We start from the raw sequence: 22,091 nt of genomic DNA, 5'->3' as shown, positions 1-22,091 counted from the left end.
CCGTTCACATTTTCGGCAGCTCCAAGAATCAGACGCCACTCGCGGAACTGTGCCTGTGTTGCGCAGTTGTCGGAAACCAGGAACGAGGGGAACGCCAGAACGACGGACTTCGGGCGGCGATGGGCACCCACCCAGCAACGCCGGTGTGCGTCACGCACCGCCAGAGCGATGTTGTAGTCAGCATCGTGTATGTGAGTCACACTCTGGTCCACGACTCCCCTGTGGGTATCGTGGCGGTGCAGTCACACATCGAGTCCCTCTTGAGTTAAATGTCGGGAAGGGGACACACAATTCCGCCCCTTCCGATAAATGTCAGGTCATCAGATCCGTGAACTAGTTAAGTCTTGCGAGACTTATGTATAGCCAATTGCCATGCTTGGTCTTCCTCAGTGCACTGCAGTCTCTAGTCACGCTACTCGCGGGTGGACGGAGTTATCATCGCGCTGTCATCGTAGATTAAACAGAAATGCACTTAAGTCGACATGTTTGCTTCACTCATTTTGACGCTAACAAAACGCTCGCCGTACCAACTTCAATCCCGTGCCGTTGCTCAGCCGAACCGGCAACCCGACAACACCGAGGGCAGCGCGAGTGCAAGCAATCGAGGCGCCAGTACTCGCCCACGTCGCCGGGCTGGGCCCTGCTTCAGCCAGGCCCCTAGTGGCGGTAATAGAAAGCCGCGGCTGTGGTGAATGTGGCTGGGCGCGGACCTGGTCAATAATCTGTCAGCACCCAGCCCGGCGACGTAGGCGAGCGCTGGCGACGCAACACGTCTCGGTTGGCAGCAACTACACAGATGAAGCCGGAGTGGTTTAGCGGAAGTACCTACGACACTGCATTTAATTAACCCTCTTGCAGTCTTTATCCTGGGCAATAAGTCCCCAATACGAACTAACCACCACTACAAGTCCAGTGCAGCTTTTAAGACGGCGGTATAGCGACAGCCGGTTTCTTATCATATTCTTCACGTTCGATCACTCGACCAACCTGGGTAACACGAGAATAGTTGGGGATAAAAATGCTTCTCACCTGCGCCCACATTGGCTTGGTGACGTCATCGGCGTCGCTTGTAGGGGATTTTTGGGGGCGGCCACCAATTTTCAAGGGGCTCGGGTGATGGACCACAATTAAAGTGGTTGCTTACCATTTTGAATCGACGAATTGGCTAACTGATAAAGCGTCCCAGCTCCTGCACCCCCCCCCCCCTCCCCGTATATGACGTGCCCACACCTTTCTCAGAGTTGTGTAGATGATCGTGATTCGGTGTCAGCGATTGCGATTCAAGAATTGATTCTTAATCTTCTAACAAATGTTTGTGTCTCAGCAGATGGCTGGCGGGGTCACGTGAACAGATCTCACACGGCGTGCCCGAATCGCAGAAGATAGCAGATCGTTGCACGTGCGACGCGGGGCACGCATCGCGATTTGAGAACAGATTCTCCGCAGCCATGTGGCGCGCATCGCGCTTCTAATAGCCACGCGGTCTGCGCAGAGCAACGGCGTACAATGCACACCGAACTGTAAATAATGTACGCTCTTACTGTCACCATCGCGAGCTGAAGAATTGATCCTAGCCGATGAGTCAAAGGGCAGTCACGTAACGCCGCGCGCAATGAAAATGATAAGACCGTATGCAGGGATTTGGCGACTCCCGTGCAGAAATTCTATACAAACACGCCCTTCCTTACAAAATCTATATGGAACGCTTCATGGTTATTGCTCCGAGCCACACATGTGGTGCATTCAGGGATGGAATTTTACCATTCATTGCAAACGGGTTCAAGGACTTCAAAACAAACCCCACCAGGACAACCACCGACAAAACATTGGTTCATGAAAACCTAAAAAGTTCTAGTTTCTATAATCAGTTTTCTTTACATACAAAACAATTGTATAATTAACAGTCAGCAAATTACAATAGAAATAATTGCAGACAGGGCATCCCGGAAACGCTGCACCAGGACCGCTCACCGGAACTCGGGTCGTGACACTAATTTCGGCAAAATCTGTGGTCGCAGATGGTGCCAAAACATCACGATGGGGGCATTTGTACCGTGCGTTGCACCGGGGGGGACAGGGATGTCGCAGTGGCGGTATGGCTCGGCCCGATTACCCCCCCCCCCCCGCCGTCGCACGCGTTTACCCACAGCCCCGTGCTCCCAGCCCAGTGACAACCCTCTCACCAGGCCCGGTGGCCAGGTTTCCCCGACACACGCCCGTAGCCATGCCAACAAAGTACCGCATAGGGAGGCTGTGGCAGCGTGGGGAGACACCTCTAAGCGATACCATGACATTGCATTTGCCCGCGCGACAGCCCCGGCAGTCCCTATCACGGTGGCGCCGAGGCGCTTGGCGACCAGGATCTGGTTGGCTGAATGGACGGACGGATCAGCCCACGCCTCCGCCCCTACCCGACTGCGCTGGGAATACGAGCACTCTGGCCGAAAGCAGCGAAAGGGTTCGGAGCCTCCAGTCGGCAAACGTGAGCGGGCGGGCAGGAGGGTTTGCCAGCCAGGTTTTACTTTCGCCACCACTGCATGGCTCTCGGGCACCGGTGAGGACACTAGGAGGTGGAGGAGGTGGTACGAGGGGGTCAGGGGTCAAGGTTCGGGATCAGGGCTTGTGGCCGGCTCGGTGGGGCCGTCTCCCTCGGCCGGCGCAGGCTGCTCGGTCTCCATCACCTGCAGCTCCTCGCGGTCGATCATGGTCGGGTCGATGGCGGCGTAGGGCGTCACGTGGAACTGCCGCAGGTGGATCTGGTTGACGCGCGGAGGTCGACCGGCAACAGTCAGTTCAGTTCACGTAGTCGCCAACAGGAAGGTTCTCACATCAAATATCACGATTCACAACTGATTTTTGTGGTAGGCCACGCAATGACATGGTAAGGTTTGTGTCACAAAGACTCGCCACCACCTGACACAGCCAAACAAATTAAGTAGCCATGTGAACAAGGGTTTAACGCGACGCATTACGATCGTTTCAGCTTGCCCACCGGCGAGTTCAAGAACGATTCCTAAAGCCAGATGTAGCAATTGGATACGTCTCAAATGAAACTACGTCAGAATGATGGGTGGTGGAGGGTCTTAACGACACAAATTTGGCTCGATCATTTTATGTGGCCTAACCCAAAGATCGATTATGAATTAGTCAACCAACCTATAGTCAACTACCACGGGCAACACAGTGGATAACAAGAATCGATCAATACACAACTTGCTAATCCACTCTATTAGCATGCAGGCAACCCCCAGCCAATCAGCATAGTTGCACAATCAACGAGCTCGGTTAAATAATACGCGGTCAACGATCACACAGCCAACCAACATGGTGTCAACCGGAAGCACTGGCGGAGCCAGTGGGGGGGGTGGCACATGCCCCCCCAATGATCCGATCGAAATCCCTAATTTCGATCGGATCATTGAGGTTGATTAGTAATAAATCGGCATTTTGCGACCCCCACTGCCACTGTGTAGCATATTATGTGCCAGGGACTCTATGAGATGATAAGACAATAGTCTCAGTCCATAATTGGCAATAAGTAACGGCAAAGCGGTTATTAGCGACTCACAGAATTGTGCGCAGTTGCGTATACAGTACACGACTTCCCTGAAGGCATTCACCTTCAGCGAGCGCGATGCCGATCACACGGTTCGAATTCGACTCTCGATCGATGGCTGTGCCATCGCCGTACACGCGTCGAATAACAAGCAAGGGACAAGTGCTTATTTACAACTCCTATAATTTTCCATTGCTGGAGGGGTTGCCCCCCCCCCCCTACCTGAAGATCCTGGCTTCGCCACTGACCACAAGTCAACCAAAACAGTCAATCACCACAAATTAAAGAAAGGTGGACGTCTCATTTCTATCCAAATTACAAATTGCCACGCGACACCAAAGTAAAACGCCACTTCACGCTGGCGATTGCCGACGTCTTTCACTGTCACCGCGGATGTCAGCACTTTGAATCGCGATTGAATGTAGGGGGGGGGGGGGGAGATGTTCGAAAGCAAAACCCCCGTATGCAACGCGTCCGGAACGTACGCTTAAAATGACTCTCATTCATTTCCACCCTGTCACCGGCGACAAACCACCCGACCCCCGGCACATGACCCGGCCCACCTGGATGTGCAGGATGACCTCGGCACAGCGGCACAAGTAGGGGAAGTTGCCGCCCGTTTTGAGGTGTGCTCGCTTGGCTGTAGGGTACAGCTTGTACATGTCCTCCTTCGCCGAGGAGGTCAGCGCGCTCTCGTCAAATACCTACGGGGGGGGGGGGGGGGGGGGGTCAGGGTTCATCACGTCAATCGAATTGCCAAAGCAAAGGGCTCGTCAAGCCAAGCTGGTGGTGCCGGGTTGCGCCGGCGTGGCTGGCAATTGTGTGGGACCATGGCGGATGCGGCGAGGTAGCCTTTGCCGTTTGAACGGCAGGGCCGCCCCGACGCTGGAGTTCACGTTGTGCACGACGAAATTAGTGGCCCAAATATTCCGTCAATGTAGAGTTTTTATTTGACTTTAGTTCACGATGACCATGATGAGTCGATGAAAAATAATCCCACGTGACGATGACTACTGCCCACCAAAGACAAAAGCGCGATGACGACTGTAACAAAGCAAAACGAACGAGTCTGAACGAAGATACACACCAAGATGATCCATTAGCTTTATTAGAAAGTGGTCGATTCGTACATCGGGTCGGATACTGGCACGCACCCGTGGGTGACCCGCAATATGTGTTGGAACCAAGTGGATTTGCGGCTCGCCGTTTGAAATCGGAGCCAGGTTGAGACGTGAAGATGACACGATGAACGTGACCTAAGCCCCATAACACACAAGCTTGTTCCAACCTGCCTTGCACGTGACTCGTGGGTATCTGATCTGAAGGGGGACTCTATAGACAGCGGTTCAATGAAAGAGACTGGACGGAATGCATGGAGATGTGATATTAGGATTGTGGCAATATCACGTTTTCTGACACAATATTCTTACCCATGTTAGTTTTATAATTTTTTCACGATACATATTAAAATGTTCATGATAGGCAATACGATATGAATGCTTACCATGATACCCACGGGACGTAAATCTTTTTACGAATTTTCCCTGTTTAAGAAAGAAATTGTGTTGAAATCTGCGGCAGTGCACCAGGAGTACTCATGCCTGGCTCCGCTACCAGGGGAGAGTGGCCCAGGCTGATCCTGTTTCCACAGATTATTTTTTTCCTGTTTAAACAAAAGTTTGTTTCACATTTTTTTCATTATCTGCATCTCTATCAATCTGCACCTGACCTGCCCTGGAGCTGCATGCTTCCCGTGCACCAGTGTGGCCAACCAATAACAATAGTCAAGGCCTTCACATTCCGCCTATCACGTGACGCCATGTCTCACGATGACGAGCCGCCGGGACTGGCAGACACCAGGGCAGTCACGTGGGCATTGCCCCGTGGTTGTCATTGGATTTATTTATTTTTACACTTTACACAGTCGTTGAAACACACGGCCACAAAGGAACGAATTGTCAAATGGCAACAATGTCGGAAAGATTGAGGACTCACGTCCATTAGCGTGATGGCCACGTCCTTCAGCTTCTGCGGCTCCACGTATGACTTCTGGCAGTTGAGGGTGAGACGAGAGGCGAGCTCGGCCTGGCTCAGGCTCTCTATCTGCACCGCACGTGTATGCAATATGCGTTTAATTCAACATAACTTCATCTCATACAGCATTCAAACATAATGATCACCATGGCAAAGCGCTTCACAAGGTGACACTCATCCAAGAGGGAGGTCCAGCGTTTAACGACTGAGGTTACAGTAATAATATGAACACCAAAATGCAGCCATCTATAACCTAGTGTGATTTAATCTTTATTTGAAGCTTTCGTGACGGCAGGAATGCATACTCTTTGGTTCTTTCAGTAAAGTCACGTATTTTATTTCTACCTACATGACTTTACCGAAAGAACTAAAGAGTATAGTGTCATTTACACAAGGAAAATAAGCAAATACCTGGAGAGGTTTCCTAAAATAATTTTTGATTTAAGTAATAACAAGCAACCAATCCGTAACATCAACCACACAGACGCAACACGCATACAACATATGCAAATATAATACGTACGTATACGTACCATACAGTCGAGGATGCCACTCAACATCCAAGTTTGTTATTTTCAAGGTCACCCCTCATCCTGACCCTATTCATTCACTTTTAAACTAAAAACACTAAGCTGAGACAATCCTTCGGTTGCTTGACGGAGCTGAACATTGCATCAGAGCCAATGCAGTCAAGAGTAGCGGCACAAGAGCAGAACAGGAGAAAAGGGCATCCTGAGCCACTTGTAAATATGAACGGAGTAGAATGAGATTCCCAGCCGTTGACTTTTATACCAAAGGTAACAACATTGAGAGAAGGGTGAGATCTAGAAAAAGTGAATCCTCCGTTTTCCAAATGAATAGTGAGTGGCACCCTAATACATAAACACCCATACATAAATAACATACGCAACACATATATATACAGAACACATCAACCACACATATACACATCAACTACACATGCAAATCAACCACACACAGACACATTTACTATACATACTCATCAACCACACATATACGCAACACATGGGGCCGTGATGTGGCCTCGTGGTATAAATTTCCATGATGATAAGCCACAACACGTTGAGCTATCATTTGTGGCCAGGTCGCTTCTGAAAAAGAGCTGCATAGCTCAGTGGGCCTTAGCTAGTAAAATACAGCACATTCAGCGCTTGTTGCAGATGTTCTGCGGGTGTAATATCCGTAATGATATTACTTCTAGATTTGAAGCTTTCGTGACTGCAAGGATTCACTCTTAGGTTTTTTCGGTAAAGTCACGTAGGTAAAAAATAATAATAAATAAATAAATTGGTAGAAATTGTAATAGAAATAAAATTAAAAATCACGACGTTTCGGAGGCAACACAAGCTACCTTCATCAGGTGTAAAAAGGCAATAACTGTAGTGAGAGTTATTTGTGATGGGACATTATTACACCTGATGAAGGAAGCTTGTGTTGCCTCTGAAACGTCGTGATTTATTATTTTATTTCTATTATTATTTCGATGATCAATATTATTTAATTATTTTCCCCTACGTGACTTTACCGAAAAAATCTAAGAGAATGATATTACTATCTGCCGCCTGCCTCACACTGGTCATTAGAAAAAAAATGACACCGCGTATTACGGTAAGTCCCCGCATGTATGCCACACTTGCGCTGCCTCACTGTAACGGCGCCTCGATTCACGAAGTCATCTGGGCAGCGTACGTAACGACACGGCGCTACGCCACGACACCACGCCACGGCACCCCGAGCGGGTGCTCCAGCCTCAGCGCTGGTGACGTCGCCGTAGTAACCAACTCCTCAACTACGTCTTCACCAAAATACGGGGAGTGGCCTCGAAATGCAATCTTCTGTATTATAACATTGTTTATTTAAAGTAGTTATACAACTTTTTGGGTTATCTTTAGTTCTTTTATTTTTTTTGGTACTTATTTAGATATTTTAGTTTCCTGTAAATTTCGACCAAAAAAATTACACCCAGGAACATAAACCTAAATTTATACCATTAAGTAAATGGTAGTAAAGATAGGCTTCTGTTTACGTTGTTACAACTTATGTCGCGTTTTCCAGAAACGCCCATCCCCAATGCAAATATAGGACCTGACTCAATTGAAATCTACACAATGGCAATCATTACCCTGACAAAAAATCCTGATACTCAGTGATGCTTTCCTGGGTAAACTAGTGGAATGATAATTGACTCGAAGCAGCCGTTATTGATTTGCTGCACAAAAACAGAGCGGCGAATCGATAAAGTCTCCGTGACACTCGGCAGTGTAACCTTCCTCAATCCTCGGCGAAGTCAGAGTGATTCCTGCTCACTGGAGCTCATCTCGTATTCACAGCCCTATAGAGCCAGTAGTGGAGAATCCACATTCCTATGACGGGGGCAAGGGCATACAAAATGATGTATGTGGTATGGAGGGCCATTGCCCAACAAGTAGCCTATTCTATATTTTCATTTCAGAGCCACTATTAATGACGAGCGTGTTGAGTTTTATCTCCCATCTAAAGGGCAACCACAGTTGACTTGCTCAGAAAAGTGGTACTTTTATTTTATCGACCCTGGGGGGATGATGGGCTGAGTGTCGACTGCCTAGCCTCTCCTCTGTGTCTTGCTCCTTCGTGAGACACATAGCACACCCAAACCAAGGTGAACTCGATTAAAAGGCCGTATTAAACCAAAAGGTTTTAAAGTGGAACTTGACGAGTGGACATCTACTGGACATGTGTGAAAACTATTGGACATGTGTGAAAAAGAGGCTTGATAGCTCATCGGATTCCTCCAGTATAAATAAACATTCTGACTCTGTGGGGCGGACGAGGGCCTGGCCGGGTGCGGAGCGACTGTGAGGAGGCGTGGGGGGCCCACCCTGTCCACCATGAAGTCAATGGCGTCCGCCATCTGGCCGTCCACGCGTCCCGCAGCAAAATTGGACATCACCAGCTTCTTCAGCGCAAACGCCGGCATGAGCCAGAAACTGTGAAGACAGCGCCGGCAAAAACAGAGCAGGGGGATAGGACCACAGTGGTCCGGGCATTAAATAAGTAATATTTAAAAAAAAAAATTTAAACACGCTTTTATGAAATGTACTAGTAATGGCAGAACTCCACGACTCCAGGAAGTGGCCCTGAAGCTTGCCACAACGTAAGGGACCGTGGCCAATAACAGCCAACGTCAGTTGACCATGGACAATTAGACCCATGCCAAAACATAACATATATATTTTTACACATTCTTTTTTATATTTTTTATGATAGAATATAGTTTTGTCTTCAGTATGATGTAAGTATACCAAGTTTGCAGTCGATACCACATTGAGAAGTGGGTTAAGATTGAGTTACAAGATTTGAGGATACAACAACGACAACAACAACAGCCAGAGTGAGTTAAAAGAAAGTGTGTACAAACACCTGTCACAGGTTTCCCCGGCTCGAGCCTAACGGCCACCCCAGTTAATAAGGCGGGTACGTTAGCCAAAAATACTCCGTAGCATCTGTCCGAATCTGGACATTAAAGATCCCTGCTTCACTGCATCGCGCGCTCTCGGATGCACTTCTGCAGCCATCTGGAACGCTCTTCCTTCTGATATTAGGAAGTCACTGGAGCTATGCGCTTTTAAATCTAGATTGAAAACTAATTTCTTTAGAACTGATTTTTGTGTTTAGTTTGTTGTCCTTTCCCCGCACCTCCGATTAGCTCAACATGCATACATCCCGAGACGTTATTTGCAAAAACAGCAGTTGGCCATGTCCTGGCGATATGGTCCAAATATTACAAAATTATAATAATTATCCGCAGATTACTTAGCTGGGAATAATCAGAGCAACATCACCCCCTACTGACAGACTGATGCCCACTTGCCGGCCAGTCTTGGGTACACCTTGTGATAGCGTAGGGATGGTTGCCACCTGGGGTCCTCTTGGCCAGCCTGCCACAGGTGATTGTCCAGCCGAGCAACAGTGTTTGAGATAAGACGCGACGATGCACGACGCTTTAAAATGCTGCGGCATTCTCATCCTAACGAGGTGGGGGGGCACAGACTGCCCGAGTGGGCATCGTCACCGTGGCGATGGTGCTCTCACCTCGTGGAGGTCCAGTGCTGCCGGAAGATGGAGGTGTCGCTGAAGGCGTTGCACAGGATGAGCGAATGCACGCGGGGGGATTTGCTCGTGTGCTCGGTGAACTTCTGAGCCAGGAACCCTCCGAGCGACGCTCCGAATAAGTGCACCTGCAGCAACGTACGGTAAGCACACACATCCCCGCGTGAACCAGAGACCCCCAACCTCTGAGTTACATCGGTCGGACTCACGGGCAATGTCAGTCACGAGTGGCAAAGCGAGCATTTTGACGACAATCTGCTACAGTGTGTTGTAACGCCCAACCAGGATGACCGATGGCGACCGGGGGCGGTGACGCGGCCCAACAGTAGCATGCTCGCCGCTTCTCACAGAGGTTAAAAATTCGAACCCAGCGGCTACCCTGATTGATACTGCGCCCTGTATCAACATTAACAATACTACGCGCCATCTGCATCGCAGTGGACATTCAAGATCGTGTGACTTCATTTGCAAGAGGAGGCCATTGTGTGTTTGGTGTCAGTCCATTTTTCTAAATCTGAAAAAACTGCGCCTACAAATTACTTTGAATCAACACAGCAGCAGCAATCATCGCCACCCTACTGCGAAAACTTGGCAGGACCCTCCTGAAAGGGTCATGAGACTCAGTGAGGCTTTCCTGGGTAAACAAGTGTCATAATAACGGGAAGGTAAGGAGACAAGGTGGTCAGGTGGCAACGCACCTTGTCCAGCTGTAGGCTGTCCAGCAGCTTACGTAAGCCCTCGCAGAACTCTTCCACGTTCCAATAGACCGGGTACTGAAGCTACACAAGACACACAAAACAGCGGTCACACAGTGTCCATAAAGCTCCCGTGCACAGCAGGGATGATTAGTCGAGTAGAGTATGATGATTGTGATGATGGTAAAGTTTATAAGATGATGAGTGGTGATGATGCGACTCGAACTAAGATCACAGTTCAGTAACCCTGCCTGCTGATGATGGCAATGATGATGTGATGATGTGATGATGTGATGATGTGATGCTCACCGATATGATGTGGTATGGTGATAATTCCTTTTTATATGGCGTTGTTCATGCAAAACTGCATCTCACAACGCTGTACAAGACAACAGCAAAACATATCTGGTCTAACACCGTTTTGAGACTAGGCTCAAAAGAAAGCTATCTCTGGTGTGGACCAATCAGTTTCAAAGACAATGCATATGTAGTAGGTTCAATGAGACGTAGACGATGTAGTCGGAGGCACACTTATTTATTATAACGTTACACTCAGCACAGGCCAATGTATACAACACTTGAAGGGGTAACGGCCCTTCACCCGTCTAACAGGGAGACCCCACTAACACTAGCCCGGCTAGCCTGCTCCCAGGTCCTCCACTCGAGAGCTAGGGGAGACTAGCTGATCCAGCTCTGGCCAAGCTGGGATCACGGCACCCTTAGCCACCAGACCGGCTCTTACAAGAGCATCGGCTCTGGGCTCTCGGGGCCACGCCACTGGCTTGCCCTGGTCGGTCCTTAGAAGGACAGCGATCCAGGGGAGTCCCAGGGCCTATCTAGCCGGTCTTCGCTCTTCACTGGTTAAGCTGAATACTGAACCCCGAGCCCACCGGCTCACCGCCTTATATAGCAACTCCCCCACCGAGGGGTGGGGCTGTGGGGGATCACAGCGCCGTTACAGCCCCACAGGCTAAACGATGCGGACGTGGATGTAAGCATCCTTCCGCGTGCGGGCATAACCACCCCTTGTGTGTTTGTTCGCCCTCCCGTAACACCCCTACACATATATTATCAGAGTATGTTTTGTTTTTCATTCTGACCACAAGTATTGTGGTTAATGCAGACATGATTCCTTGTAAAAGGTTTTAGTTTGGTGTTTTAACATCTTTACACCTATTTTGTTGCCAGAAAAAAGGGGAAAACCTATTCTCATATTTTGGTACTGGCAAAGGAGGTCCCATGATGATCACACAAATGTTGCCAAATTCCCTTCTCGTGGGTTTGAAGGAGGTGCAATACCCTGGCGTTGCCAGGAAAATGCAGGACAGCAAATGTGGACTCAGATCTGTCCCATCTGTATTTGGATAGAGTGATGCTCATTAATTGGTGGAAATAATATGAATAATATAGAGGACTGGAGATATTGGGAGGGAAATTCGCACTGGCTCACTATGTGGCTACCTTTCCCGTGGTTCCTCGTCGCGCCACTCAATTCTCTCTCTCTCTTCAAGAGTGAGCGAGCATCGCGTGGCACGTTACAAGGAAAATAAATTATGAATAAATACGTGACGATACGACATGGTGCCCCTGCACCGATGATGGTAATAATGATGACGGTAAGTGATGGTAATTATGATGGTTATGATGATGGTAATAGTGAATGATGATGATGGGGATGAAGATGTGACGACGCTCACCGAGATCACGCGGTAGCCCTGGCCGCTGAGCGCCTGCATCTGCTGGAAGTAGACGTCGGCCGTGCCGCTCACCGGCGGCAGCATGACGATGGGGCAGCGCACGTGCCGCGGGCCGGCCTCGTACAGCGACCACACCTTCGTGTCGTCCTCGTCCACTATCACCTGCACACCAAAGTCAAAGAACCCCCTTATAGCCTGTAACAAACCGTTAGGGCAAGTTCTGTTAGTGAACAGCACCTATGAAAGTCGTCTGGGCACACGAAGGGAGTGGGTGGCCAGCACCACACCCAGCCGCCTCTGTCTCTCCCTAGTCGCGATGTTTACACACCCCACCAGGTACTCGTTTGAGGCCGAGTCAACCTAGGGGAGGCCCAGGACAGGTTCAGATAATCGTCACTGGTGTTGGCCGTGAGCGGGAATCGAACTTGGGTCGCCGGGTTTGTAGCGCAGCGCACGTACCACTACACTACCGCTCCCCACTTGCACACCACGCCACGAAGCACACGCTGCAAGACCACCATAGGGCAGCCGCACGGTGACCACACCGGCATGCCAACCACGCATTCAACCGCAAGAGGTGCTCCGATGATGATATGTTAACTCCCTCGCCTGGTATGCAGGAGCTTGCAGATTCGATCCCGACCCTGATGCCTGCTGTATATTTGGAGTTTGCATGTTCTCCCCGTGGTCACGTGGATATTTCTCTGGGCCCCCTGGTTTTTCCCTCCACATTTAGAAACATGCATTTAGGGTATTTGGCTGCCATTCAAAAAGCACATGTGATAAGTTACTTCACGGAGCTATCATTTGTGGCCAGGTCGCTTCTGAAAAAGAGCTATATAGCAGCTCAGTGGCCTTACCAGGTAAAATAAATAGTTAACTTTAGTATAGTAGTAACTATACCCCAAGCACAAGGCAAAGTGCATCCCAACCACGCGGTAACCACATGGTAAACTACAAGTTAACCACACGTGCCACAATCACGCTCGCAGGTGATGAGCGAGTGGTAAGTGGAGACAATTGGCACTCATCAGTGGCACCCATGACCTTTGTGGTTATGTGAGGGATGACAATGGTGATGATTACCGTTCGTGGATGAAGGAATTTCAATCAATGAATCATCGCCCGGCAGTTACACGGATTCACAAGACTCGGTGTGACTGCACGCGGTGTCAAACTCGTGACCCTTCAACGCCAAGGCCGCATTGCAGCCCCCCCCCCCCGCCTGCTCAGCATTCCGCGTGGTGGCACATGACTGATACAACTCTCACTCTCTAAATCTCTCACCCTTCTCTCTCCCGTGTCTCATTCCCCCTTCTCTCTCTCAATTATTTTCTCTCTCACTTTCTCTTTCCCTCCCGCTCTACTTCCTCTTTTTAAACTTGTTGAGTTGCTCTCTGCACAGTAGTGCACGCTCTCCGCTAATTGAGCATGCCCTGGCGTCCTCGACAGAAACTCAATACTCAACTCATAATTCAGGAAAACCTTATTTCTTATTCAGGACTGACTAGAACTCTCACATTCCTTTGACACTTCTTTGCTTAACCTAGGACTGTACACACTGTGCGCTCAGAACCACATGAAAGACAAGACGTGGCTCGGTGTGTTGTACTTAGAAACAGTGTTGAGCCATCTCGAGTGGGGCTAAGATGCTTGCAGTGATTAATAAATGTTGTTTGCGGGCCATTTCCAAGTAGTAGGCATCATATGGCCATAGGCCATGTGAAATAAAGTCCGGATCTTCCTCACCCTGCTAGTGGCCATGACCAGGGGTCAGCAACCTGCGGCTTGGGAGCCGCACGCGGCTCTTTCAGGACTGTTCCGTGACGTTATTTATTAAGGACCACCGTCTCGTGTTCACACGCATTACGGCTCTTGAAATAGTTTTGTACCGAATAAAAAAAAAACGGCTCTTCTTATTTTGGTTGCCGACTCCTGGCCATGACCCTCTGCGTCAATTTCTGGTCCCACCCTATCTAAGCAAAACTGTAGCGCTACCCATTTACTTAAATGGCTACACTCGGTGAATTGTGAATATCAACCGAGTCCTCGCAGTCACCTCTTACACTGAACAAACGGGGGTCCCTTACATGCTCCCCTCTTTGTTAGACGGATCCCCCCCACCCAACCTGTTTCAGATATTCAAGTAGTCGGATGTTTCACCGACGATTTATTTGAATACTGAAGGTAAAAGGCACAGCCCTGCAATTGTCTTGCTCATGCCTCCACTGGCAAAAGGGCCTCTGCTAGAGGGAGCGCTAAACAGCACGTCTAGATGTAATTTTGGCCTACTCTTTCCAAGCTGGGCAGAGGTCTCGGAAGCGGTGGCAGTACCGACACAAATCAACTTTGATGAAGCCATTTACGCTGTATGGTAGGGGGTGCGAGGGAGTGAGAGGTGATTTCAGAGACTTGGCCATTGATTCAACTTCTTTCATACGGCGGAGGTAGATGCAGAGCAACAACTACAATTTTGCATTCAGGCGGTCGAGCCACCAGACAACCGCGTCAGGGATCTTCCAACTTACCGTTGTTTCAACCGCGGTATCGGGAGGTCAATGGTCAATCCTACTGAACACAAACCGTGAATGTGAACCCACCCGCTTGAGTGACACGGAGCTCCGGAACCAGTTGTACTCGGGCGAGTGCTTGATTGTACCCATGGCTCGGCGCTCTTTCCTTGCCCAGCTGTGGAATGGCACGAGGGTGATACAATAAAATCGCTTGTGTCAACACAGCAGCAAACATAGCGCCCAGCGCAGCACGCACACACACGTAGCTTCCATAATGCATCGGTCAGGGCAGAGTGCAATCACACACACACACACAGTGGGTCCTTCTCTAGAGCTGCCGCGTTCTCAGGCCCCGTGGGCCTGAGATGTTCCCTGTAACCAAGATAAAATTGGCGCTTCCAGTTGTTTTTACTTAGAGAAGCGGTGTCAGCAATTTTTCACTGCGAGATAAATTTTGCTACGAGGCTATGATTGGTTGGGGCCAGGAGGGGTCGACACTCTACCGGTTGCGTTAAAATAATTTGTCATGCTGCGTTGGCGTTAGTGCACAAACTGAACACATCTGTCAATAACACTGACCTGAAGAAGAATACGATCTATAATATACTTTTTGGGCATTGGCTCTTCTTCATAGCAGAGTGATATAGGGGATGAGAAAGACTGAGTGTTTTCATAACGCAAGTTGGACATAACGCGATTGATGCATTAGGGAACACTTTTTATGCGGATGTGAATTGGATCTAACGCGATCGAGTGGGCAGAACTACGTTGCGCGAGTAGGAATAAGCGGTTGTACGGCTACCTTGGTGTAGCATCACACAAGGCGTTAGGATGCTGGTGGACACTTCTAGATGCTACTCACGCCGCTCAGTCTATGCTCAGCCTACGTACGCATCTCACATGTTATCGCGGACTGTGCTTTACCCTATATTTTATATTATTTATTACAACGCGATTATTCCATAATGCGGTGTTCTTCAAGAACACAACTAGTACCACGGCGTTATAGCAGAACAGACTGTATAACAATTAAGCCCAAAGCAATCTGTGCAAAAACCACCAAAATTTGTGAATCAATGTTCAGCATGGGTTTTTGTGCAAGACTTGCCTTCCCATAAAATGTAAGGGAAAAAAAAGTTTTTTAACTTATTCTTTATTTTATTGAATATTTTTTTCTCTTATGGTATTCATTGTGCACGTTTGCATTTCATTCCTTGCACGGTTGCAATCCACTTTGCTCAGTCTGTGTTAGCCACTGAGGTCATGACGGGTTTCATATGCCCCCTGTACCATTCCCCGTTCTGCTGTAATATGGACTGGTGCCTACCTTGTTGAGGGTGATGTTGACACATAAAATATCGATCAATTAATTTCAATTGGGAGACCTCTACTTTTGTAACCTGGCGACTGGGTTCCTCAGGTGGCGGGCCTGGTGCAGTCGCACTACCTGCACACTCACTCGCTACCCCACTGCTTCTTCCTTGTGTCCACGGTGAGGAGAGGTACTGGCTGGGGATCAGGATTGGGATCGCCAGGACCCAGCCTGTTGTGGGGATCAAAGTTGAGCTCCGGAGCCAGAGAGGCTTGCGTTTAAAGCTGTGGCATTGATCCACAACATTCACAATGAAGCGGAACTCCATTCTGTCTCTACAACCTCTAAGGCTTTCAATAGCAATATTATTATCACAAGCAGCATATTAAACAAGCAAACTCTGGACTGGTTTCAGCCTTCTGTGTCTCATCATCAAATGCGGCTGGGTTCTGATGTTATTGGCAAGAGCACTCCGAGAAATAAAACGGTACACAAACTCACTAAGCATTGCCATTATGGATAAAATCGTATAGAGTGCAGTAGATTCATTTATATATGTATCTCCACATAATTAAAGCATGTTTCGCCCATCACTCTATTGGCTTTCCAGACCAACAACATTGACCAACAAAATGCAGATCCACTGTTGAGTTTGCAAAACATTACGACAAATATAACTTAGTCCTTTGTCCAACCACTGCTGCATAATTCCCCACGCCGAACAATTTACAAGTTTTGAGAGTGAGTGATCCAGCCAGCGACGAGCAGCTCACAGCAAGAGCCCTCTTGGAAGAAGGGCAAAGAGCACGAAAGTTGAGCAACGACAAGGCGAAGCCCTGAAGGAAGGGTGGGAGAGGCAACACTGAATGCCAGCGCGAAACTGGCAGCTGCCCGCCAAAGGAGAGAGAACGGAGCAATGAAAGAGCCTGAGGCAGCGCAGCCCTGAAGGAGGGCGGGAGAGGCACCAGCGGGTGCCAGTGTGAAGCTGGCCGCTGCATGCAAAGGCCAAGAGCATGGAGAGAGCAAGGAGAGAGCACGGAGCAGGGGAATGAGCCTGACCAGCCGCCCGTGAAGAATAGGAGAGCGCCGGCGAGAGCGCCGTGGGTTCGACCCACACACACACCGACAAGCCCCAGCTGGTAACCAAGACAAGAGTGAGGAACGGCGACCAGCGGACGAGCTGCGAGCACTATCTGACGACGGAATCATTGCGCACCGCCGACGGCGAGCATCGCGCCAACTCAACCAGCAGTGGAGAGAGCTGCAACGCCAAGAGGAAGAGTGTTGGCGCAGGCAAAAGCACCGTGTGTTTAATACACACACACATATACCGTCCTAGCGGCCCTGCTGGGAACCCGAGGTATTTTCAGCACAAGGAACGCCGTATCGCGTAAGCCGCCAAGTCAACAAGTGGCAAAGAAGACACACAACACGCATATCGGGACTAATAAGATTGTTCTAAAAAGTTATCTTTGTGTTTCAAGAAGGTCTGCCATTCCAAGGTGGTGTGTTAAATATCAGCTGATCGTGAAAAGCATTGCTGCACGTTGAGTTACATGAATACGATTGTTTAGAAGTATTTTAGTCATTCGTTTTCGTTAATTGCATAATCTTATCAATGAATTGAGGTCAACTTTTGCTTTTGGGACATGTTTCTTTATTACTGTTCGTATGAATATTGTCACATTCATTTTTAAGGAATTTTTCCCATCGCCGTGTATGCTCGCTTTACTCTGAGGAATTAACCGATTGTTCTGTTACCCAGTTAACAAATGTAACCATTGAGGGTTATTTGTACGGATAAATGAGTAGGACATCTCGAGGAGAACTGTGTTGACAATTCCGAGCATAAGTGTTTGCTTGTTAGAATGTTTTAGAGATTAAAGTTGCTAAACAGAGAAGAGTCTGAGTGGTGCCTTCCTAAGTTCATGCATAATAATCTTAATTATAAGAACTGTATCCTGTGGAGAGATCTGAATTTTGAGACCTGACAAAAACACCAAAACATAGTCAGTAAAAGTTAAAGCGAGAATCATTGTATTATCCTGATTGATAATGCAACCCTAGACAATGATGCAGAGCCTCAATTATCATAATTACATACATTAGCATAATCACATACACTTGCATAGCTTGATACAATTACACCTTCCTAAATAACATCAAATAATTTGCATAATTACATAATTTGACATAATTTCGGAAAATTACACTTTTTTATTTCAATTGAATTTTTTATAATTTTACAAGACCCAATAGAGTGGTACCTCGGTATACGTTGTTAATTCGTTCCAGAAGGTAGGACTTATACCGAAAATGACGGAAACCAAACTAAGTTTTCCCATAAGAAATAAAAAGAAAGGAAATAATCCGTTCCAGAGTATAAGAAATTATATTTTATATGGCATATTATACATTAATGGGGTTGTATAAAATAATTTACACTACTTATTACTAAAATGCATACATAAATTAAAATAAATGCATAAATAAATTTAAATAAATTGAAATTCGCAAAAGAATTAACGTTAAAATGACAAAAAAAACTCGTGAAAATTCCCAGAGAGTTATAGCAAGGGTTGTGCACTGAACGAGATCTACTTGACAGGCAGACTGAGGAGCGGCGCTTTGTTTTCAGTCGTGAACGGGGTATACGCGGGTACGCGGTGACTCATCCCGACCCATACAAGTTCTAGCAAGTGCGTCGTATCCCAAGACATTTTTTTCTCGTCAAAACACGACGTATACTAAATTCAACGTATTCCAAAGCAGTCGTATACCGAGGTACCACTGTATATACAACACCCTCACGCACAAGCGCTGTGCAGGTTTGGGCTTCTGATGAGATCTGACGAGATTTTGGGCACATTCCCAAGTGATTCGGCCATTTGTAAACACGCTTTGGTGTTCACGATTTCTTTACCTGACCATTACAACCAAGTCAAACGTGGTATAGTTTATAAAAAAAAATACTCCCCAGTTATACTGTACTTAGGAATAGTGGGGTTTGTTTTTATGATGTTCTGTTATCTCAGCTGACACCAAAGAGTGAAACATCTATGTTCCGTTGTAAAAAATACCTTTAGGATCGTATACTGTCCTAGATATATTAAGTAGATGCGTTCCTGGAGCTTAGTATATTAAAACGTATATCTAATAATTTATACAATCGTACCATTTCATACGATAAACACTTCATAACTTACCATTAATATTGGAAACAAAGAAAATGTCTACTTAAACTATATTTTATACTAAACACTTATAATAAACTGACGTAAATAAAAGGTGTACTGAATCTATATTTATGTTAATTGTATTATTATTTATATAGTACTGTATATCGATACATGTATTATGTATGCATTTCAGTGTATATATTTTCCTTATTTTGTTTAGCTTTCTGTAAATTAATGGCAATACAGAAACTTCGCTTTTCGCATATACGCCTATCGAGGGACTATTACTCTATGCCTTGATCGAGCAGTGGAGTTTATTTTTTTAACACTTGTACAAGTTTATTTGCCCCCAACTATGCTGCAGTAAAAGGTGTCGCGTTGTGCGACTGCGGTTCAAGCGCCACGCAAAATCATCAACGCTGTTTACTGCAATAACATTTATACACATCTCGCAATTGCTCAAGGGCCCTTGGTATATCTGCTCCAACCTGTTCTCCCTTGCCTTGCGCAGTCAACATCAATGCCATGGGGTGAGAATGAGCAACGCCTCACAACACAGCCACCCTCAACGACTGCATTAAGCCGCGCTCGAGAGGCGAGACGCCGAGGCAGACTAGGCCGGAGCCACGGCCTCGCCTAGAACCGCTGCGGGACACGAGCCCACTTCCCGCCCGCTAGCCTTGGCAACCCATCGGGAGCCGCGCCCGACGCTCGCGAAACTCTTGGAGAGTTTGGAAGTTTGTGGCCAGACTTGGTCTCGCCGGCCACGCGGCGCGATGGACTCACGCGTGTGGCCGCCCTCCCTCCCTCGAAGACGCCGGGGGACGAAGCGCGGCTCGCTGAAGCGACGGCCCCAGAGGCCGGGAGGAGGAGAAACTTTCCTCGCGAGCTGCCCCCAACACGGAACACGGCGGGCGGGCGGGCGGGTGACGTCACCGTGGAGGCACGTGACGCGCCAGCGGCCTCTGCCGGAATGAGAAGACGGTGCTTGGAGAGTGAGGGGTGTAAAATAACCACGGACACCTCTTCTTCTGCTTCTGGAAGAATCTTCCGGAAGATGAATCGGGTCTCGTGAGTGGGACCCCCCCCGGGGTCAGATTATTTATTTATTTATACCGCAGGAGGAGGAATCCGATGAGCTATAAAGCTCTTTTTCACACACGTCCAGTAGGGTACGGGGTCAGAACGTTAACAAACGATACAAAAACACGATAGGAGTGCAAAGTATAGGAAAGGTAAATTTAGACTTATAACTTTCGTGACTGCAGGAATTCATATTCTTGTTTTTTTCGGTAAAGTGACGTAGATAGAAAACTAAAAATCTATATTAAAAGCAAAAAACCAACGACGTTTTGATCGCAACACAAGCGGTCCTCTTCAGGTGGAAGAAGACCGCTTTTGTGGAAAGAAGACCGCTTGTGTTGCGATCGAAACGTCGTGGGGTTTGGTGGGGGCTGACGTCCCCCTCCCCCCTCCTCCGCCCCTCCACCCTCCTCCGCCCCTCCCCCCTCCTCCGCCCCTCCCCCCTCCTCCGCCCCTCCCCCCTCCTCCGCCCCTTCTCGCCGGGCTGAGCCGATCGCGTGACCGACCTCCCCGCACGAGCGCCCTCTCTGAGGGACACGGCTCGTGGCTGGCTCCCCACCGCCCGGAGTTACCCCACACACTCCCACGTACACCACCACCACTCATGCGGAGGTGGCTGCGTGCACGCGCGTGGGGCCGGCTTTAATCCGCTGTGCAGACACAGCACACGGGCACAGGCAGCGGGCAAAACGACGGCCGTATTGATGACAATTTACACGCGCCCCACCGTTGATGCGATCGTCGCTACGTAAACACACGCTAGCGTCAGCGATCGTTTATGATTGAATACACGCGCGCTTCACACGCCCACACGTACTCGCACCACACATACGCTCTCCCCACACACAGAAATCACGCTGTGTCGGTGCTCTGTGATAAAGTTTATTAATGACGCGTCTATAGCAAGCCCTGGGCGGTCCGGAGTAAATACCCAACGAGCAGGGCCTAGCCTATCCCTATTCAATCCCTGAGTGTACTCTCCCCCTACTTCTCACCTCACAGACGTACTCACGGGGTCATACGGACGTGATGGGAGTCGGAGGGACGAGGTCTCTGCCTGGGGTCGAGTTGTAGCAGCGCTCGTCAGCGTCGCTCGGACGCTGCGAGCGGCTGGGAGTCAGCCTGGGTAGCTCAACCGCTCGAGGAGGACTGACTACATTTTTTATCTTCCCTCCCTTTGTCCCCTACGAATCCAAAAATCCAGGGTCATGTGGTGTTACCCTGCACGGCCAATCGGGCGCCTACCTTTCGATTTTAAACCGATGCCCCGCCCTTACCTGGAACGATATCCTCCGGTGCGCCTTCACCCATTGTTTACGCACCCGCCCTCCCCACCCCCGCCCCAACCGGTTTGGTCGGCGTGGCCGTCCCATGGAATACACAACTTCAGTCGGTCCAGGAATTTCCCTCCCATGTCACTGGGTGTTTGCCCCCGAGACCCTATCTCCCTGTGCTGTGAGTGTTCTCATTGCGGTTTGCTCGGTGAGCTTCGTCGTGCTCATACAATGCTAAGCTAATTCACGTGGGCCGCAATGCAATTCGGCCTGGGGGGGGGGGGTCGGCCAATCTCCTGGCACTGGGAAACCTTTGGACATCCTCGCTAGGAGTCCCTCGAGTAAAAACCCATGGTACCAGGTGACTCCCTACGAGACACTACGTGGGTGCGTGTGTGTGTTTAGTGGGGGTGTGCGTGCATTCGTGTGGAGGGGTGCAAGGGGATAGCAGCGCCGGCAGAGTTGCTCCGTTGTTGTGGCACCACAGTTTTTGTTTTAATTTTGATTTGTTGTTTTTTTATCTACGTGACTTTACCGAAAGAAGCAAGAATATGTAGCGCAAGGGTAAACAAATCACTTCAAAATATATACCAATAAAACTAAACAATGTTTTGTTATCTTTCCAAGTAAAGCCCACT

General features: G+C 48.6%; 1 protein-coding gene across 1 annotated transcript; it reads right to left on the bottom strand.

The window, feature by feature from the left end:
- Positions 1 to 1,680: 1,680 nt before the first annotated feature.
- LOC144736194 (maspardin-like) lies at positions 1,681 to 20,007 on the bottom strand. Its single transcript, XM_078618781.1, has 9 exons — positions 19,883 to 20,007; positions 14,693 to 14,780; positions 12,093 to 12,254; positions 10,399 to 10,479; positions 9,683 to 9,828; positions 8,469 to 8,577; positions 5,552 to 5,659; positions 4,120 to 4,260; positions 1,681 to 2,756 (listed from the first exon to the last, which is right to left on the bottom strand). Exons 2-9 carry the CDS (start codon positions 14,753 to 14,755, stop codon positions 2,601 to 2,603), a joined length of 966 nt encoding a protein of 321 aa, XP_078474907.1. The 5' UTR covers positions 14,756 to 14,780; positions 19,883 to 20,007; the 3' UTR covers positions 1,681 to 2,600.
- Positions 20,008 to 22,091: the final 2,084 nt, after the last annotated feature.

Source organism: Lampetra planeri, chromosome 59 (assembly GCF_965212315.1).
Source record: "Lampetra planeri chromosome 59, kcLamPlan1.2.h2, whole genome shotgun sequence".
NCBI lineage: Eukaryota > Metazoa > Chordata > Hyperoartia > Petromyzontiformes > Petromyzontidae > Lampetra > Lampetra planeri.
The sequence above is the reverse complement of the archived record's forward strand: the minus strand, read 5'-3'. Positions and strand labels throughout refer to the sequence as shown.